Source organism: Saccopteryx bilineata, chromosome 3 (genome assembly GCF_036850765.1).
Source record: "Saccopteryx bilineata isolate mSacBil1 chromosome 3, mSacBil1_pri_phased_curated, whole genome shotgun sequence".
Classification (NCBI taxonomy): Eukaryota; Metazoa; Chordata; class Mammalia; order Chiroptera; family Emballonuridae; genus Saccopteryx; species Saccopteryx bilineata.
Genome location: NC_089492.1, coordinates 178329332 through 178347970, shown reverse-complemented (window position 1 = coordinate 178347970; position 18639 = coordinate 178329332). Strand labels below are relative to the sequence as shown.

At 40.2% G+C, this 18639-nt stretch overlaps 2 protein-coding genes across 6 annotated transcripts in view; one reads left to right on the top strand and one right to left on the bottom strand.

The window, feature by feature from the left end:
- Nucleotides 1-23: 23 nt before the first annotated feature.
- FAM8A1 (family with sequence similarity 8 member A1) lies at nucleotides 24-10437 on the top strand. Of its 2 annotated transcripts, none has more exons than XM_066268319.1 (5): nucleotides 24-834; nucleotides 1970-2090; nucleotides 2988-3111; nucleotides 4282-4421; nucleotides 7006-10437. In XM_066268319.1, exons 1-5 carry the CDS (start codon nucleotides 150-152, stop codon nucleotides 7031-7033), a joined length of 1098 nt encoding a protein of 365 aa, XP_066124416.1. In that variant the 5' UTR covers nucleotides 24-149; the 3' UTR covers nucleotides 7034-10437. The 2 variants fall into 2 exon arrangements, with proteins under 2 accessions (XP_066124416.1, XP_066124415.1); XM_066268318.1 differs by having other exon boundaries at nucleotides 6927-10437.
- Nucleotides 10438-15087: 4650 nt separating this feature from the next.
- NUP153 (nucleoporin 153) overlaps nucleotides 15088-18639 on the bottom strand; it is a 78493-nt gene continuing 74941 nt past the window's right edge. For 3 of the 4 annotated variants that reach the window (XM_066268316.1, XM_066268315.1, XM_066268313.1), the window contains exons 21-22: nucleotides 16782-16947; nucleotides 15088-16452 (exon numbers count right to left, since the gene is read on the bottom strand). In XM_066268316.1, the coding sequence (XP_066124413.1) occupies nucleotides 16368-16452; nucleotides 16782-16947 (251 nt within the window). In that variant the 3' untranslated portion in view covers nucleotides 15088-16367. The remainder of the gene's footprint in view (nucleotides 16453-16781; nucleotides 16948-18639) is intronic. The other variant, XM_066268314.1, reaches the window with a different exon arrangement.

Here is an 18639-nt window from a genome sequence, read left to right as displayed (position 1 = left end):
TTGACGCGTGTAGGGACGGGGTTTCCGTTTCCGGTGGTCGATTGTTGACGCTTGTGGGTGCCGCGGAGGGGAAAGGGCCGTTGGGGGCGCACCACTAGGAAGGGAGACGGTGTAGTGACAAGACAGCGGAAGGCACATCTCAGGCGACGATGGCAGAGGGGTCGGAGGAGGCCCGAGGTCGGCCTCCGGGGCAGGGCGACGGCGGAGGAGACTACGAGCCTGTCCCTGCCCTGAGAGGCCCCCCTTCCACCGCCGCCCCACGCCCCCAGGACGGGCCAGAGGACGGGCCCCAGCCCCTGGGCCGGACCCCAGTCGCGGGTCTCCCGCCCACTGCGGCGGCCGCGGAGGAGCTGGAGCAGCAGCGCGAGCCCGGGAAGCTCCGGGAGGCGACGTCCGACTGCAGTGCGGGGCTGCAGGAGCCGGCGGGCTGCACTGAGCCCGAGGCCGGGCCGCCGCGGGAGAAGCCAGCGCGACTGAGCGCTCGCGAGTACTCCCGGCAAGTGCACGAGTGGCTGTGGCAGTCGTACTGCGGCTACCTCACCTGGCACAGTTGCCTGGCCGCCTTCCCAGCCTACTGTAGCCCGCAGCCGCCCCCGCCGAGCTACCCCTCGGGCGCCCCCCAGGCCGCGACGCCGCCGCCTCTCCAGCTGGGCTACTACCATCCCTTCTACTTCCTGAGCGCCGCGGCGGCAGGGCCGGACCCGGGGGCGGCTCCCGTCGCCGGCCTCGGACCCCGGGCTCCTCACGTTCAAGGGTCTGTCCGGGCAAGCCCAGGGACGAGATCGGGATCCGCCGCCCCTTCGCGAACCCCCAGCGAGACCAGGCGCCAACCAGGTGAGGAACGAAAGGTGGGGAGCTCCGGGGGGGGGGGGGGTAGCGCAGGCTGGCTTTTTAGACGTCCAGCTGTTGTCGTCGTCGTCGTCGTTGTTGCTGCTCCTCCTCCGACGGCCGCTTCTCCGCGCGCGCTTCAGCTGTCGTTGGCCCCAAATTCCCCAAGTGTGCAGAGAGGCTGTACAGTTTTTTCCTTTAGACCTGGCTCTCCAAATTGATTCCCTTACTCCTGGGACTGGTTTCCGCGTTTAAAGAAGCCTCTAACCCTCAAAACATCCTCGACTTCCACGCTCTAGAGAGAATGAATCAAAGCTTCATTCTCAGATGGCAAACCTGCTTGGGGCTGGGGGCAGTGGGGTGACGGGTAATGCTGGAAATAATCCAGACGTGGATTTATTATATATTACTTATATGTTACAGAATATATGATAATATGGATAATGTAGAATAATTCTATATTACTTTTCTATTAGGGACAATCTGATGAGTATAAAAGGTTTATGAAAATAAAAATGGAGTTATGAACCTTTGGGCCCAGCTTAATAATCTTTATATTGTCTGGTTATTTCTGTGTGGGAATTAGAATATTTTGCATTAGATTATCATTTAGTTTCTGCTTACTCAGCCACAGATATAAGGGACTAGAATTAGTTCCTGAATTTGATCCCATTCAGAATTTTGTATGACAGATGGATTTATTACGTAGAAAGCAAGACAACTAAATGAGGTAAAATGAGCACCAGGCTTTATTTTGTACTAATAATTCTCTAAACTTAACCTTGACTTTTACTAAAAAATATTTAACTTTGTGTCATAGGCTTGTGATCACTTGGATTCACATTGAGTCTCTAGTGAAATGCATTGAGTGCCCTATTTAAATTTATCTGTGTAATCATTTTTTAAACATTAAGGAGGTGAAAGCAAAGCTTTAAACTCTTCATAAATAGTGGAGTAGTGTTGCTGTATGTCACTGATAGGTACTCTAGGTGAAGTAAATAATGATTGTCAGAAGGTTATATACACACATTTTTATTAGTCCCCTTGACTTTACAGTCCCCATTTGTTTCCCTACCTTGAGTTTCCAAGACCTATGTGAAATGATTAGTTTTTCTAACTTTTCTTTTTATTTAATTTATAGGTAGAGAGTATGTTATTCCATCCTTGGCCCACAGATTTATGGCAGAGATGGTGGATTTCTTTATTCTCTTCTTCATAAAAGCAACCATTGTCTTAAGTATTATGCACCTCAGTGGAATAAAGTAAGTTGAGGCTGTTTGCAGAAAGGTTTATTAAAACCTGCTATCAAGATCATGTTAAGTTGTTTATGCCTTCAAGTGACTGAATGGATAATTTGTTTGCCAGTGTCATTTCTTTATCAACCCAGACCATTTTTTATTGTTGCTTCTCCCTTGTCTAGTTACTGTCACCTCTTGCCTAGATCAGAGCAAAATTTTTATAATTGTTATCTCAGTCTCCTGTTATATCTGAATGGAGTCTCTGACATAAAACCAAAGAGATTGTAAATTGACTCTGCTCCTTTCCTGCTGTAAAATCCTTTCTTTAGTGTTTCCTCATTGCCAGAATCAAGTCTTGTCTTTATATGGTTTAACTTTAAATAAGATGCCCTTATTTCTTAATCACTGTTACCTCTCATACTGAATATTTGAGCCATAACAAGGATTACAGTTTCAGTCAGACTCTTGCTTCAAGGCTTTCTCCCTTGTTAGTCTCTCTCTCTGAGACTTCTCCCTTACTAGTCTGGCTAACTTCTCTTCATTCTTCAGCTCTCATCTTAAACTTCATATCTGGGAAGTTTCACAAGTTAAATGTACCTGTTATGTGTCTTCATACTACACTATGGTTTCCTGTCACAACTGTCATCTTACTTTTACTTACTGTTCTGCTTCCCCTGCTTGGTTAGAATCTCCATGAAAGCAGAGACTGTTCACTTACCATTACATCCCCAGGGCTAGTGCCTTGCCTGCTCATCATAGTGCTCCCTGTTTGAAGTAATGGTAATGTTTTGTGAAACTGCATGGTTGGAAATCTAAAGATTAGTTTAGAATTTGAATTAAGTTTATGACTAACAGTAATGGGGAAAAAAAGCAATGCAACTGCTCTAATTCTGTATAACTGAAAACTATTCTTTTGTGTAGGGATATCTCTAAGTTTGCTATGCATTATATAATAGAAGAAATAGATGAAGACACATCAATGGAAGACTTGCAGAAAATGATGGTTGTGGCTCTTATATACAGATTATTAGTTTGTTTCTATGAGGTAAGCTTTGCTGACTTCAAATATTAATATATAACAATCTAATTTTAGATTATCAGCACAAGATAGAAAACCTAATGGAAATATACGATATTCATGTATATTAAATGTTTTTTTTCCCAAATTTTAATATAAACTTCAAGTTAAAAAAATTTTTTTTGCCTGAGTGAGGAAGGTGCAGTGGATAGAGTATTGACCTGGGATGCTGAGGACCCAGGTTCCAAACCCCTTGGTCACTGGCCTAAGTAAGGGCTTGTCCTGCTTGAGTATGGGATCATCAGCCTGATCCTGAGGTCACTGGTTTGAAGCCCAAGGTTGCTGGCTTGAGCAAGGGGTCACTGGCTTGGCTTGATCCCCCTTGGTAAGGGTACATATGAGAAGCAATCAGTGAACAACTAAATTGCCCCATCTACTAAGTTGATGCTTCCTTTTCCCTTCTTGTCTCTCAGAGAAAAAAAACTTTGAGACATTTTAAAATTTCATTGTAATATGTTTCTGTCTTGTGGTCCAAAAATATACTTGTAAAATGGTGTGGAAATTGAAATTTATTATCCTATAGAAACTGGCTTATAGAGAAATATTACAGTAGACAACTGATGGTATGATATTTAAGATGTTAACATTTTCAGAAATATGTATTGGCCCTGGCAGGTAGCTCAGTTGATTAGAGCAGTGTTTTTCAACCACCAGTCTACCAGAACTTTCGTGCTGGTCTGTGAAAGAGTTAACCACCCTGATGTATGAAGATTACAGACACAGTGATCTTAGTTGAATTTGCATATGCTTAGGGTGATTTCTGCCTTATTGGTCCCCAAAGTAATTCTATTTTCACCAGTCCCCAAGTGTGAAAAGGTAAACCACTGGAAAAGAGCATCACCCTGATGTACCAAGTTGTGGGTTTGATCCTGCCAGGGAACATTCAAGAGTCACATGATGAATGTATTGTATGAATGGGTGGAACAACAAATTGACCTTCTTCCCTCCCTCCTTCTTAAAAAAAAAACAATAAATTAAAAAAACACGTGTATTAAATAAAAGGTTAACTTTTGAGTATTCTGTGAAATTCTTTTCAACTTGAATATTTTTAAATGAATAAAATGTCAGGAAAACTTTCTTTTAAAATTGATGTGGTTGAGCTAGCAAATTACTTTTAAATTATCCTTCTTTCCTTAGATAATCTGCATTTGGGGAGCAGGCGGAGCCACCCCAGGGAAATTCCTACTGGGGCTTCGAGTTGTGACATGTGATACATCAGTGCTCATTGCACCAAGTCGGGTTTTGGTGATTCCTTCCTCAAATGTTAGCATTACAACGTAAGTTCTTTTCTTACCTTCATCTACTTTGTACTGATGAAAATGTTTTAAGTACAGTAAGTTTTTTTCTTACTTTCATCTACTTTGTACTGATGAAAATAAGTTTTAAGTACAGTAATTAATATAGTTGATGAGTTATACCACTTAATATAGTGTTTTTAGGATGTTGGTATTTTCTCTTTGTCACATACTATAATAAATGGGCTTATTTATTAAGTTTAAAACAGTCTGTTTTTCAATTATATGATTATAGACCCCTCTTCAGCATACATTTTCAAGAGAATCATTTTATGAAATATAAGTCAGGATAATAAAATAATTCAGGTGTCGCTATGTCAGTGCTCCATGCTTATTAGCTTTTGAATTCTCTAGACCTGTGGATATTGTATTGGGTCAGTTACTGATATGCTTTGAGATTCCATTTGGTAATATCTGTCATCATCCCACCTTGAATAGGCACTGAGTTTTGGTAACTGCATGCATACATCCTGCTTCTAATACTGCCAGTACTCATGGTTAGCTGTTAGCATCTGCCTCTTGGGGAAGGTACAAATAGTGATAATGGAAGTTGTGGAGGTAAGTAGGTGCAAATTATTTGAGCAAAACAAGATACTTGGAATTGCTGCCAGAAAGATTCAAAGCTGGATTGTTATGCTATATAAAAAAATAGGGTGTGACCAGTGGTAGCACAGTGCATAGAGAGTAGACCTGGGGCGCTGAGGTCCCAGGTTCAAAACCTTGAGGTCACCAGCTTGAGCATGGGGTTGCTGGCTTGAGCATAGGAATACAGATATGACCCCATGGTTGCTGGCTTAAGCCTTAAGGTCGCTGGCTTGAACAAGGGGTTGCTGGCTTGGCTGGAGCCCCCTGGTGAAGGCACATATGAGAAAACAGTGAACAACTAAAGTATTGCAACTATGAGTCTGTTTTCGCCTTTCTCATGTGCGCAGGTGCGCTAAACAAACACACAACATACAGAGAAATAGAAACAAATGACTCAAGAAGCCCTCATTTTGCTGACACTCAAAATTTCCTTACAATTCTGTGCTTACAATAACCCTAACTACTAATTTTAATGAGTCAATAATGGCTAGTGTTTATTGAATATCTCTTATAAACTATTAAAAACAATGTAGGCCCTGGCCAGTTAGCTCAGTGGGTTAAGAGCATTGCCCTGAAACGACAAGGTTGTGGGTTCAATCTCTGGTCAGGGCACAAACGGAAGCAACCAGTGAATGCATGACTGAGTGAAAGAACAAATAAATGCTTCCCTTCCCCCTCCCCTCTGTCTCTCTAAAAATCAATCAATAAATTTAAAAAATTAAGCCCGGGCCAGAGAGCTTGGTTGGAGTGTCATCCAGAAGCACTGTGGTTGCTGGTTCAATCCTCCACAAGGCACATACAGAAACAGCTTGGTGTTTGTCTCTCCCTGCCTCTCCCCCCCCCCAAAAAAAAAGAGAGAGAGAAAAAGCATATCTATTAGCTAGTTAAATCCTAACAACATTATAAGTACCCCTTACAACAGCCTTATAAGGGGTACTTTTACCCCTTTGTACAGATGTAATTGCTAGAAGGTGGGTCTGAGACTAAGTAGTCTGGACCCAGAACCCATTCTTAGCTACTGTGCTTTTCGGTAGCCTTTGAGTGTACTTAAAAGCAGAAATCCAGCCCTGGCCAGTTGGCTCCGTGGTGGAGCATTGGCCTGGCATGTGGAAGTCCCAGGTTTGATTCACGGCCAGGGCACACAGAAGTGCCCATCTGCTTCTCCACCCTTCCCCCTCTTCTTTCTCTCTTCCCCTCCCGCAGCCAAGGCTCCATTGGAGCAAAGTTGGCCTGGGCGGTGAGGATGGCTCCATGGCCTCTGCCTCAGGCGCTAGAATGGCTCCGGTTGTGACGGAGCATCACCCCCTAGTGGGCTTGCTGGGTGGAACCCAGTCTGGTGCATGCAGTAGTGTTTCCCCACTTCTCACTTCAGAAAAATTATAAAAGGGAGAAATCCAACACTAGTAGGATAATTCTCCATTCTAACCTATTGTTGAAAGTTTTTTAAAGCTTTTTTAAATCACAGGATCCCATAAAGAAAGAGTTAATAAAAGAATAACACAGTAATTTAAAATGCTAGTGCTTCATTGAAGGTAGAAAATGAGCATACTCAATTTAGAAGATACTAAGAAACCAGGAATTGAGGCGACTATAGAAAAGGTAAGGGAATAGCTTTCTTTTGGCAAAATACTAGGAAATACTGTAAACTTTAGTTCACATTGTAAGACCTGTTATTGCTTTTCATGTGAAAGTTGTAATTTTTTATGTTGAAATTAGACTTGAGAAGTAGCTAAGATGGTTTGATCATATATTTGAAAATAACTCAGAAAACCAAAGGCAAAAATTATCTCAACTATACTTACTTTGAATGTTTAAGTACATATTTTGAACTTGATAGAATCATCATTTATAGATGGTGGGTGTAGTTTCTGACATTTTTTGCTTTATTTTTTACTATTTTAGGTCCACTATACGAGCTTTAATCAAGAATTTTTCTATTGCTTCCTTTTTCCCCGCTTTCATCACACTGCTGTTTTTTCAGCATAATCGAACAGCCTATGACATTGTAGCGGGAACCATAGTGGTAAAAAGAAGTGGGGTTAGATGATGCGCCCAGAAGCCCTGAATTCCATAAACCTCTGGAATAATGACAAGACTAAATTATGTATCAAGGACATCAGTATCCCTGGGTCATTAATTGAAGATTTAGAAATTAAAGCAGTCGCTCCGGTGTGATACAGGTGACTATTCTGAAAGTATTGATTTTACTTGAATGCCAAAGAACTTTTCCAGAAGAAGACCTGTTGAATTCAAGTGTTAAAAGAAGGCAGGTGGCTGCATAATCGAGTGAACAATATATACTAAGATCTAAGGCATTGGAATTTGCTGAAAGCATTTTCAGCTTTGAAATCTTCAGTTGAAATTTTGGTTTATCCCAAAATGATGGAAAATGTCCAGTTGTGTTTTGTAAACACATTATTCATCTTTTAGTTAACACTTCTTGGGGAAATGTTGTCTGTGCTTTTGGGGGGGTGGGAACACAGATTTGATAATTCACTTGTCTCCATCCCAGGGGATAGTGAGTCAACTGCAGCTGCGAGAGAAGGGCAAGTGAGGCAGGCCTAGCACTTCCCTTACCTAAAAAGTTTTCAAATCTGCACTGTAGTTTACTGCGAGAATAATTTAACTTTACAACTATTCTGAATGCTTCAACACGTATTTGGGGACAACTTTTGCATGATGAAAAAGTACTGTCATATTGCTATATTAACATTGATATTTTAAAGAAATTGTAAGTTAGTGATGGCTTTTAATGGGGAGGGGGGTAAATTTTCACTGTAAATTTAACTTAAAATTCATGTGCAAGTATTCTCAGTACCCTGAACCAAACTATAAATATGTAGGGAAAAACTACTTCTATCAGACTGTTCCATATTTACTGTAAAACAATATTCCCAGTATGTGTGCAGCATGAAATATTTTTCAGTTGTGAATATAACTTTATATGCAGGATATTTATACACGAGTTTCCTTTACATTTTATATAGTTCCATAACTTTTCAACATCGAGTTAAATAATCTGAGTATTTCATGATTACTGGTAACCTATGAAATATTAGCACTTCTTCCCATTATAGAGTATTCTAAAACACGGAAGAGTAGCATTTCCAGACATTGTAACTTCTTTGGTTCTGTGAGCCAAAACTTGTGTTTTGAGGGAAACGTTAAGCAAAGGAACACTGTGTATTGGCTATTTTAATTTATTTTTCTATGGAAGCAAAGTTGTGGGGTTTCAAGTACGTGTGTGCTTTTGTTACATGGCCCAGTTGAGATATACCTAAACTAAAAGTTTTGTTTCTTAGACATTTTTCCAACTGATATTATTTCAAAAAAACAAACACTAAACTGTGTTGGACAGTTAATAATTTTTCAAAGGATTTTCTTTGATCTTTATTGTAAAACTTCATGAACCATGTTTTTCAAAATAATTTTATATTAAATCTAACACCACAGAAAGCCTCTCCGTTAAATGTTTCATAGCATTAAACAGATCATTTGCCTATAGCCTCTGGGAAGGTGTTATAGCCCCTCACAGTAAAACTAAAATGAAATTTTTATTAGATTAGAAATTAGGAAGTGTTATATAAACTTACCACTTAGTGTATACAGATACTTTTTGCCACTGATTGGGACTTCCAAGTGGAAATGTCCTTCAGTTCTATAACTCTGGAATTTATCTTTTATGCATTATTTGCTCTAAGATATTGGATGGTTTACCATCTAGACTATTTTTTTTTTAAAAATTTATTTATTAATTTGAGACAGAGGAGAGACAGGAACATAGATTTGTTCCTGTCTGAGCCTTGACCAGGGATCAAATGTGCAACCCCTGCACTTTAGGATGAAGCTCTAACCAACCAAGCTATCTGGCAGCGGCTGGGCTATTTAATTTATATAGTAAAACAAAGCAAACCAGTAGTCCAGTTTAATTTGCTATATATACTTAAAACACTGCACATGTATATAGGTTTGCTTAGATCCACCTCAGGATTCCAAGTTATACCAGATAGTCCTATATAATTATTACTTTGTCTGCTTTTATAACAAAAAGTGCAGGTGTGTTTCTATTTATGAATTCAGCACTTAGGAAAAGAAAGGAACCATTTTTTCTCGTGGGGTTATGGGGAGTGGAGAATTCCTCTTTTCGATGATTTTCTATTTAGTATATGTCATTTATAGAAATAATGACTTTCGTCTGACCAGGCAGTGGCACATTGGACTGGGATGCAGAGGACCCAGGTTCGAAACCCCGAGGTCGCCAGCTCAAGTGCAGGCTAATCCCGCTTGAGTGCAGAGGTCACTTGCTCTACTGTAACCCCCCCCCCCCACATATGAGGAAGTAATCAATGAACTAAGGTGCCACAACAAAGAAGTGATGCTTCTCATCTCTCTCCCTTCCTGTCTATCCCTATCTGTTTCTGTCACACACACAAAGCTGATTTTCTGTGTCAAAGTATAATTCTCATGCTGTAGTTCTAGCCTAAAAAGGCAGAAAGTTGTCTAAAAAGTACATTATTCATTACTTTTACAACAAAAGCAAATAATGACACAAAAATTAGGAGTTAAGCTGAATGAGAATACCATTTCAATGAATGTGCCCTAAATATATAAAAGCATGGAACAGTTAACTTTAAGCATCTAGAAAATCAGTACTCATTACTAAAGGTAACCTGAGGTGGCTAGTTTCCCTTGAGAAAGTCTGACGTACTCATGCTGGGCCTAGGGTAGGTACACATGAGTGATGGCAAGCTTTGCTTTTGGACTAAAGCCAACACTTGGATAGTAAGCTATCACTTTAAAATATTGCCCAACTGATGATACTTGTGTAGAACTGGTTCAGAAGTTACTTCTTTCTACCTAAACATTTACCCTCCAGTTTTATCCAAATATTTAGGATTGGAAAAATAGTGTATTATATTTGAGGGCCACTTTGTCTAAACTATGAAAAATGAGTCTTCAGTGTTATTTCAAATGGTGATAAAAATGATTTTAACTCTTAAAAGATGTTCCCTTGTGTTATATTTCCAGCAAAAGGAGTTCAAAATGAAAGAATTTGCTACTTGGATATAAAGGGAAAGGGGAATTAAATATTTTCACTCTGCACCTATTTCAGTCTATTGTTTTCAAGAGTATTTCTAAATAATAGCAGTACCCTAAAATCTGACAAGTATCATTTCAATTACTTGCCCTCCCCCAAATACCAAAGGTAAATCTTTACAATATGTACTTGGTTGGATGAAGTTCCTTATTTCAAACTGTATATGTATATTTCCTGGTAGTTCATTATAATAGGGCTTGACCCACAAACAGTTATCTGATGGCCTGCATATAAATACATTCAGCGTTCTATTTTTAATAATGTGTAAGCCACCAATTTGTACTCTTAGTCTCAATAAATATACTTGGTCACCAATGATTTTGTTTTGCCAATTTTTTTGAAAAGGTTTGCTTTAGCATCTAAGGCCTTCTTTCCAAATACAGCTCTCTGCCTTCAGGAAAATGGCTACAGCAGTCAACTAGAGTGCTTTTAGAAAATAGAGGTCTGCCAAGACTATCATCCACTTTTTGGGATATATTCTTTTAGCAAATCATTTAAAACTTCCTTGTCGGTGATTAAGCTTAATGTTAAAATAATCCTGTCTTATCCTTAGTTACCCATCCCAGGTATCACGCAGGATATTAAGGACCCATATTACACATGAGGAACCAGAAAATTCACGTCTCATAGTTAATGACTCAGCTGGGCAATTTAAACCAAGTTCTGATCTTACAAGCACTTCCTATTCTAATCTTTACAAATCTGGAGCACAGGATACAAAACGGGTTCTTCAAGGATAATGAAGGATAAACTTAAATGTAGCTGAACTATGGCCTGTTCTGAGTCCTGTAGACAATGTGCTGTCATGAGCCCAGCCACAAACTACAATGTGGAACTAGAGAGGACTTCTAAGATAATAAATTTATAGAAGTTGCCCATTTATAAGGAAATGAAAATATCCATACAGCCAGTGTGTGTAGCTAGACCCTAACACACCCATTTCCTCAATTTTACTATAACAAATTTGTTAGTTCTCATTAAACACACAGGCTAACCTTTGTAAAATTTGCAGTTTCAAACTTAAACAGGCCCAGGATGATGTTTCAGTCAACAATGGACCATTTAAAATGATGGTCCTGTAAGATTACAATGGAGCTGAAAAATATTGCCTACTGACATACTAGCTATCGAATACTGTAGGCAGTGCTTTACAACTGCCTACAGTATTCAATACAGTAACATACTAGACACGTCTGCAGCCTAGGAGCAATAGCCTAGGTGTGCAGTAGGCTATTCCATTTAGGTTTATACAAGTACACTACACAATGTTTGCTCAACAACCAAAATCGCCTAATGACATTTCTCAACGTATCCCTGATCAAGCAACACATGACTGTTCTAATACAATTAAAGCAAATACAAATTCTTCCCAGGCAAAACCAGAAAGTGTAAGGCTTGATTATAAATTGTTAAAATTAGTCCACCACTTTTTAAGGGAAGAATTTGTAACAAGTATAGTATACTAATAAGCAGCTAGCTCAACAAATTTTTCCACTACTTTTTCTTAATGTTTGAAATCAAATTACTTAAAACAACCTAGTATTTAATGATGCAGATTTTTGGAACCCCACCCAGACTCAGTGAATGGATCTCTGAGGAGATAGATCTTAGAACAGGGGTCCCCAAACTTTTTACAAAGGGGGCCAGTTCACTGTCCCTCAGACCATTGGAGGGCCGGACTATAAAAAAAAAACTATGAACAAATCCCTATGCACACTGCACATATTTTAAAGTGAAAAAAAAAAAGAAAAAAAAACGGGAACAAATACAATATTTAAAATAAAGAACAAGTAAATTTAAATCAACAAACTGACCAGTATTTCAATGGGAACTATGCTCCTCTCACTGACCACCAATGAAAGAGGTGCCCCTTCAGGAAGTGCGGCAGGGGCCGGATAAATGGCCTCAGGGGGCCGCAGTTTGGGGACCCCTGTCTTAGAATATATATTTTACTCAAGTTATATTGATGTACATTCAGTGAGAACCACTCTTGTCTATCAACCAAATGATATACAGTGGTACCTTGAGATACAAATTTAATTCGTTCTGTAAATCAGTCAACTCGTATATCAAAACTGTCAATAACTGGTCCCGTGCGCCAATGTGCCAACTAGCGGCAGCTTCCTGAATCAAGACTCGTATCTCAGAATTTTCCTCGGATCTCAAAACAAAAATTCGGACCGAGTCGCAGCTCCTATCCTTCCACATAAGGCTTTCCTCCCTTGCTATTACTTTCAATTAAAAACAATTCCTCATTGGTTTAGCATGAAAAGTGGGCTAATACTGTATCTTTCCATGTTCACCCCTCTTCCACAAAAAGCCCTCAAGTTTCACCTGTGTATGGAGCATATAACCCTAGCTGAATCAAGGCTGCTATCACAGCCCCAGGGACTGTATCAGAAGTGGGTTTATAGCAGGGGTCTCAAACTCGCAGCCCGCCAAACAATTTTGTGCGGCCCGCAGACTAATCCACGAAGTTCAAAATATTTTGGATAAAATTAAGTAAGCCTAGGGGCCTACTTGTATTTTTCATTTCTCTAGCATCCTAGCTAGATATTAGCTTAGTTAACAGCAGTTGTGATGCGAACTACAGTTTCTGGTCGTTTTGTGACACTGAGTAAACTGCATGTACGATTGTGCTTGTTGTACTGATTTTTTTTGTTTTCAACTGCAGTGAGAAAAGTGTTGTGTAACAGTTGCCTTTTGTAGACCTAGTGCGGCCCGCCGATCGGCTGTGATCTTGCTCTGCGGCCCACATGCTGAGTTGAGTTTGAGACCCCTGGTCTATAGCCTGGGCCAAGGAGGTACCTCTGCTGAGACTGAATAGAGGCAAATTGAAAGAGCTGCTATCATAAATGTACTCTAGAGCTTCCATGTATACAGCTTGAGAATTACAAGATGGAAAAAAACAAGTCCTGTATAGTTTCATTTAGGGGGGTCAAGGAGGTAGAAGATACCGTTTTTAAGAAACGCCAACTTAGGTATGATTTTAAGTCATTTGTGTTTTTTTTAAAAAAAGAAAAGGTACTAAAGTAAAACCTTTCTAGCACATTTATTAAGAAAAATCTTTCCCAGAGCAGAAAAAGGAATATTCCCATCCATAAGGTCCTAAAGAATAGCTGAGAATAAATCTGCAGTTCGGTTAGACATTAACTTCTCAGCTCTAAAACCAAAAATCTTCACTTCTTCCAACATTCTCCATTGTTGTATGCCCCCAAACAGGTCTATGTCAAATGTGTACTATTAATAAAGTATTATAAATACAAAATTTCTACCCTAACATTAGCATTTGATGATAGCCTAAGATATTTTTAATATGAAAAATACCTTTTCATTGTAAACACATACTAAAAAGCTAATTTTTTTTTTTCTGAAGCTGGAAACGGGTAGAGACAGCCAGACAGACTCCCGCGTGCGCCTGACCGGGATCCACCCGGCACGCCCACCAGGGGCAACGCTCTGCCCACCAGGGGGCGATGCTCTGCCCCTCCAGGGCGTCGCTCTGCCGCGACCAGAGCCACTCTAGCGCCTGGGGCAGAGGCCAAGCAGCCATCCCCAGCGCCCAGGCCATCCCTGCTCCAATGGATCCCCGGATGCGGGAGGGGAAAAGAGAGACAGAGAGGAAGGGGGGGGGGGTGGAGAAGCAAATAGACGCTTCTCCTATGTGCCCTGGCCGGGAATCGAACCCGGGTCCCCACATGCCAGACCGACGCTCTACTGCTGAGCCAACCGGCCAGGGCAAAAGCTAAATATTTTTAAAGTTCTGAATTTATACTCTAATCAGAAGTTCAGCAAAATAAAAGGCAGCACAACCTAACTGTGCATTCAAATTCAAAAATAAAACAACCAAATTCTGTCCCCCAAGAGCTCTTTTATGGACCATAAAAAAGATAGCTAGTTTTTGCCCTGGCTGGTTGGCTCAGTGGTAGAGCACCGGCCTGGCGTGTGGGAGTCCTGGGTTCAATTCCCGGAACTGCTTCTCCACCCCTCCCCCTCTCCTTCCTCTCTGTCTCTCTCTTCCCCTCCCACAGCCAAGGCTCCATTGGAGCAAAGTTGGCCCCGGATGCTGAGGATGGCTCTCTGCCTCAAGCGCTAGAATGGCTCTGGTTGCAACAGAGCAACGCCCCAGATGGGCAGAGCATTGCCCCCTGGTGGGCATGCCGGGTGGATCCCAGTCAGGCACATGCAGGAGTCTGATTGCCTCCCCGTTTCCAACTTCAGAAAAATACCAAAAAAAAAGATAGCTAGTTTTTATAAAATTCAGTTAAAAAAAATAAAAAAAACAAAAGAAAAAGCCTGACCAGGCAGTGGCGTAGTAGATAAGAGTGTTGGACTGAGACTCAGAGAACACAGATTCAAAATCCTGAGGTCCTGGCTTGAGTGCGAGCTCATCTAGCTTGAGCATGGGTTCACTGGCTTGAACCCAAAGGTTGCTGGCTTGAGCAAGCGGTCACTCACTCTGCTGTAGCCCCTCGGTCAAGGCACATATGAGAAAGCAATCAGTGAACAACTAAGGTACCGCAACGAAGACTTGATGCTCATCTTTCTCCCTTCCTGTCTATCCCTATCTGTCCCTCTCTCTGACTCTCTTAAGAGTTGTAACTGTTACAACCCTTGAGGATTTTTTTTAATTTTTAATTTTATTTTATTTATTCATTTTAGAGAGGAGAGAGAAAGGAAGAGAGAGAGAGGAGAGAGAGACAGAGAGAGAAGGTGGGGAGGAGTTGGAAGCATCAACTCCCATATGTGCCTTGACCAGGCAAGCCCAGGGTTTCGAACCGGTGACCTCAGCATTTCCAGGTCAACGCTTTATCCACTGCGCCACCACAGGTCAGGCCTGTCTAACTCTCTTTCTGTAAAAAAATAAAAATAAGACCACTGAAGTTTTTGTGGGCTGCTTGGGCATGTATCTCCAAGAACTCTATCAAAAAACCAGTATCTAGTCACTTATCAAAGAAGATACAAATGCAAACAGAAGTGGCTGTTTATTTTCAACTTTTAAAAAGGTACGTCAATTCATACGCAAAGTAGGCATGAATCCTAGCACCAGACAAAAAGCAGGGTACGTTCCATACGCTATAAACTCAGATACTTTCCCCTTTACTAAGCAGTTATCCAAATCACTTAAAAGCATTCTCTGGAATTTCTCTTCTAACTGGCCACTATTAACCTTTATAAAAAGGTTCCCTTCCAGAGTTAACACTAGAACAAAAAGGATTTCACAATTTTTTATTGATGGCGTTTATCCCATGGTTTAACATGTTAATTATACTGTAATAAACATGGCTTTAATATTAAACTTTTCCTTATTATCCAAAGTCACCACAGTCCATTTCAGTAAATATAAAAATATATGCTTAATACTTTGTACAATACTGGTTTTTGGTCCAAACAAAACTGGATCAGAAAAGCCAATAAATTCACTTTAAGAATCCCCAATTTTTTTAAAGATTTCCAAATGGATTTAGGCAACTTTGAATAATGGGATTTACATAATAAAATCTGAGACAAAACTAAACAAACAACAAAAAAAATTTCTAACACAAAATTAAAATTTCAAGTTCACAGATTTGTTATGCCAAAAAAGTACAGAAACAAAATTGTATTTACACAAGTTTCATAATAAAATAATGAAAAAAGCAAGACAAGTGATAGAAGAATGAAAATATAGAAATAGCATATAATTATTAAGTGGAGAAGGAACTAAATCTAACAAGTCCATGGACCATTCTTTAATCAGGCTTCCTCTATCAGAAAATTTTAGTGCACAATACACCCAACTCACTCACTTCAAACATACACCAGCACAAACTCAGCATAGAAATCATTCATTTCAACATCCTCTAATCTATACAGAATTCCTCAGATATAATTACAATATCAATGCGTTCTATAAACGCATATCAACGCACATAACAGTGCAGATGAAGAGTTTCTATACAAAGCCATTCACTGAACAGGCTCTATTCCTGAATTCGGCCAGCCTAAGCAAAATCAGTGAATAATTTGCTGGATCATAAAATATTTTTGCCAAAGAATCAGTCATTGGACTAGCTATTATTTTTAAGGGGCATGACAAGAGATGAGGGTGCGGCTTTTGTAAAGAAAGAAAGAGGCAATTTCCAAAATTAAAGAAGTCCTTACGCAGATTTGACTTCAAATAACCCCAGCATATAGTACAATCCAGTATCTAAAAGCAGGACACCAGTTTTTGTTAAAACTTAAGATTAACACCATCATGACCTTTATTTCCTGCGTCTAACAGCAGTCTTTATCTTGCGACCAGACGCTGAAGTTCCAGAAGAAGAGAACATATTTTTCCCATTTGACCTGTGAAAAATAAAAACTTCAAAATGTGACAAGATGTTCAAAATTTTAGAATAATAATATAACTCTAAATGTGATCAGTGACAAGGGGGGAGAAGAGACACTGTTCAAGTTGACACACACACATACACACACCCCCTGCGGTTTTTTTCAGGCAATGATTCTCCAAAACTGCAATATGGTAAAGGGATAGTGGAGGAGAGAACATGCTTGATTTCACCTGCACTACACTGTACCTGGGTGTCCTTAAAAACAAAACACACACACTCATCACTCATGCACATGCATTCTTACCATGTTAAATTCTCCATTTCAACAAAAAGTCCTCTTACCCCAATGTGAATGAAGCTGACGGCTGATTAAAAGAAAAGACCCCAGAACCGGAAGGCTGGGCTGAGGCTGCAGGCGTGCTCGGATTCGCACCAAATGTGAACACTCCTGATGGATTGTTTGTGAAGTTGAAATCTGTAGTACTACTGCCAAACTGAAAAACTGAACCTATAAGAGTTGAAGCAAAAAAATAACGTTCAGGTAAAAATGATAATTTTTCTAGAAATGAGTCTAACTCTTTAATACAGAATATATAGTAAAGGGCAAGCTCTCTTACAGTAACTTAAAGATAATTGAGTACAGTGTGTCCGTAAAGTCATGGTGCACTTTTGACCTGTCACAAGAAAGCAACAAAAGACGACAGAAATGTGAAATCTGCACCGAATAAAAGGAAAACCCTCCCAGTTCCTATAGGATGATGTGGCAGCATGTGCGCATGCACAGATGATGACATAACACCGTGTATACAGCACAGCAGCCCACGGCCATGCCAGTCGAGATGTGGACGGTACAGAGGAAAGTTCAGTGTGTTCTGTGGCTCGCTAAATTCGAATCCGTGACCAAAGTGCAATGTGACAATTGGCGCGTTTATAACGAAGCGCCACCACATAGGAATAACATTACTCGGTGGGATAGGCAGTTGAAGGAAATGGGCAGTTTGGTGGAGAAACCCCGTTCTGGTAGGCCGTCAGTGATGAGTCTGTAGAGGCTATACGGGATAGCTACCTAAGGAGCCCTAAAAAATCTGTGCGTGAGCCCACATCGAACTGCACTGAATAGGTATGAAACTGGGAGAGTTTTCCTTTTATTTGGTGCAGATTTCTATCGTCTTTTGTTGCTTTCCTGTGACCGGTCAAAAGTGCACCATGACTTTACGGACACACTGTATTTTCTCACTGACACAGAACATACTCGACACCCTCCATTCAACAAGCAACCCAACTTACCCAAGACCAAAGGAAAAAAGGTAGAGTGGACTTCTGGTTAAAGATAGCAGAATTAATAAACAATTTAGCCCATCTTATTCAAAAAACATTAAAATAACAGTAATGGAATTTTAACAAAGATGAAGAGGAAACAACAGCAGTAAAAAGTAAAAGCCAGAAGGCTGACTAAAGCTAGCAGCAGGAAAAACACAAATTCCATTTACATAGACACACCCCAAAGGTTCAGGTTCAGGGTACTTCTGGAAGTAAGAATGAAGGGGTGACTTAAAAAAAAAAAAAAGGAAAGATGGTAAAAGCAGCAGCTCAATCTCACCCCAACACCAGACAAAACGGCCATTCTCTCCCTACCCCAGCAGGAAAACAGCTCTATTCTCTGCAGAGCTCTCTAGACTGGGCGCAGGGGTCATCTTGCACAATTAAAGGCAAGCACACCATACGGAAAACAGAAGAATTAAGAAAGAGTAGGGTTGATATAATGAATATTGAAAACTGCAGCCTTCCTTTGTGACTTGGCTCCCAGAACACTGGCAATCAGGGCAGACCTACCCTCTAGGCAGGAGACTAGGAAGAATCTCTCTGGGGAATCCGAAAGACCTACTTAAACATGCCAAAGTCCAGATTTCCCAAGTAAACAAGACAGCCAAATAAAACTACACTGAAATTCAAGATCTATATGCCCTATTCATTTACAAGGAATTATCAAGTGGTATTTAGGTATACAAAATTATGCATACAATGAGAAAAATATTTGCAAACCAAATAGTTTATATCCAAAATATATAAGGAACCCCTACAACTCAATAGTCAATTCTTTCAATTTTTAAAAACAAAACAAATAAAAAAAACTGTGACTGGACAGTTGAGAAGCACCAGACATTTGCACAAAGTATTTCACAAGAGACAGTAAGACCAA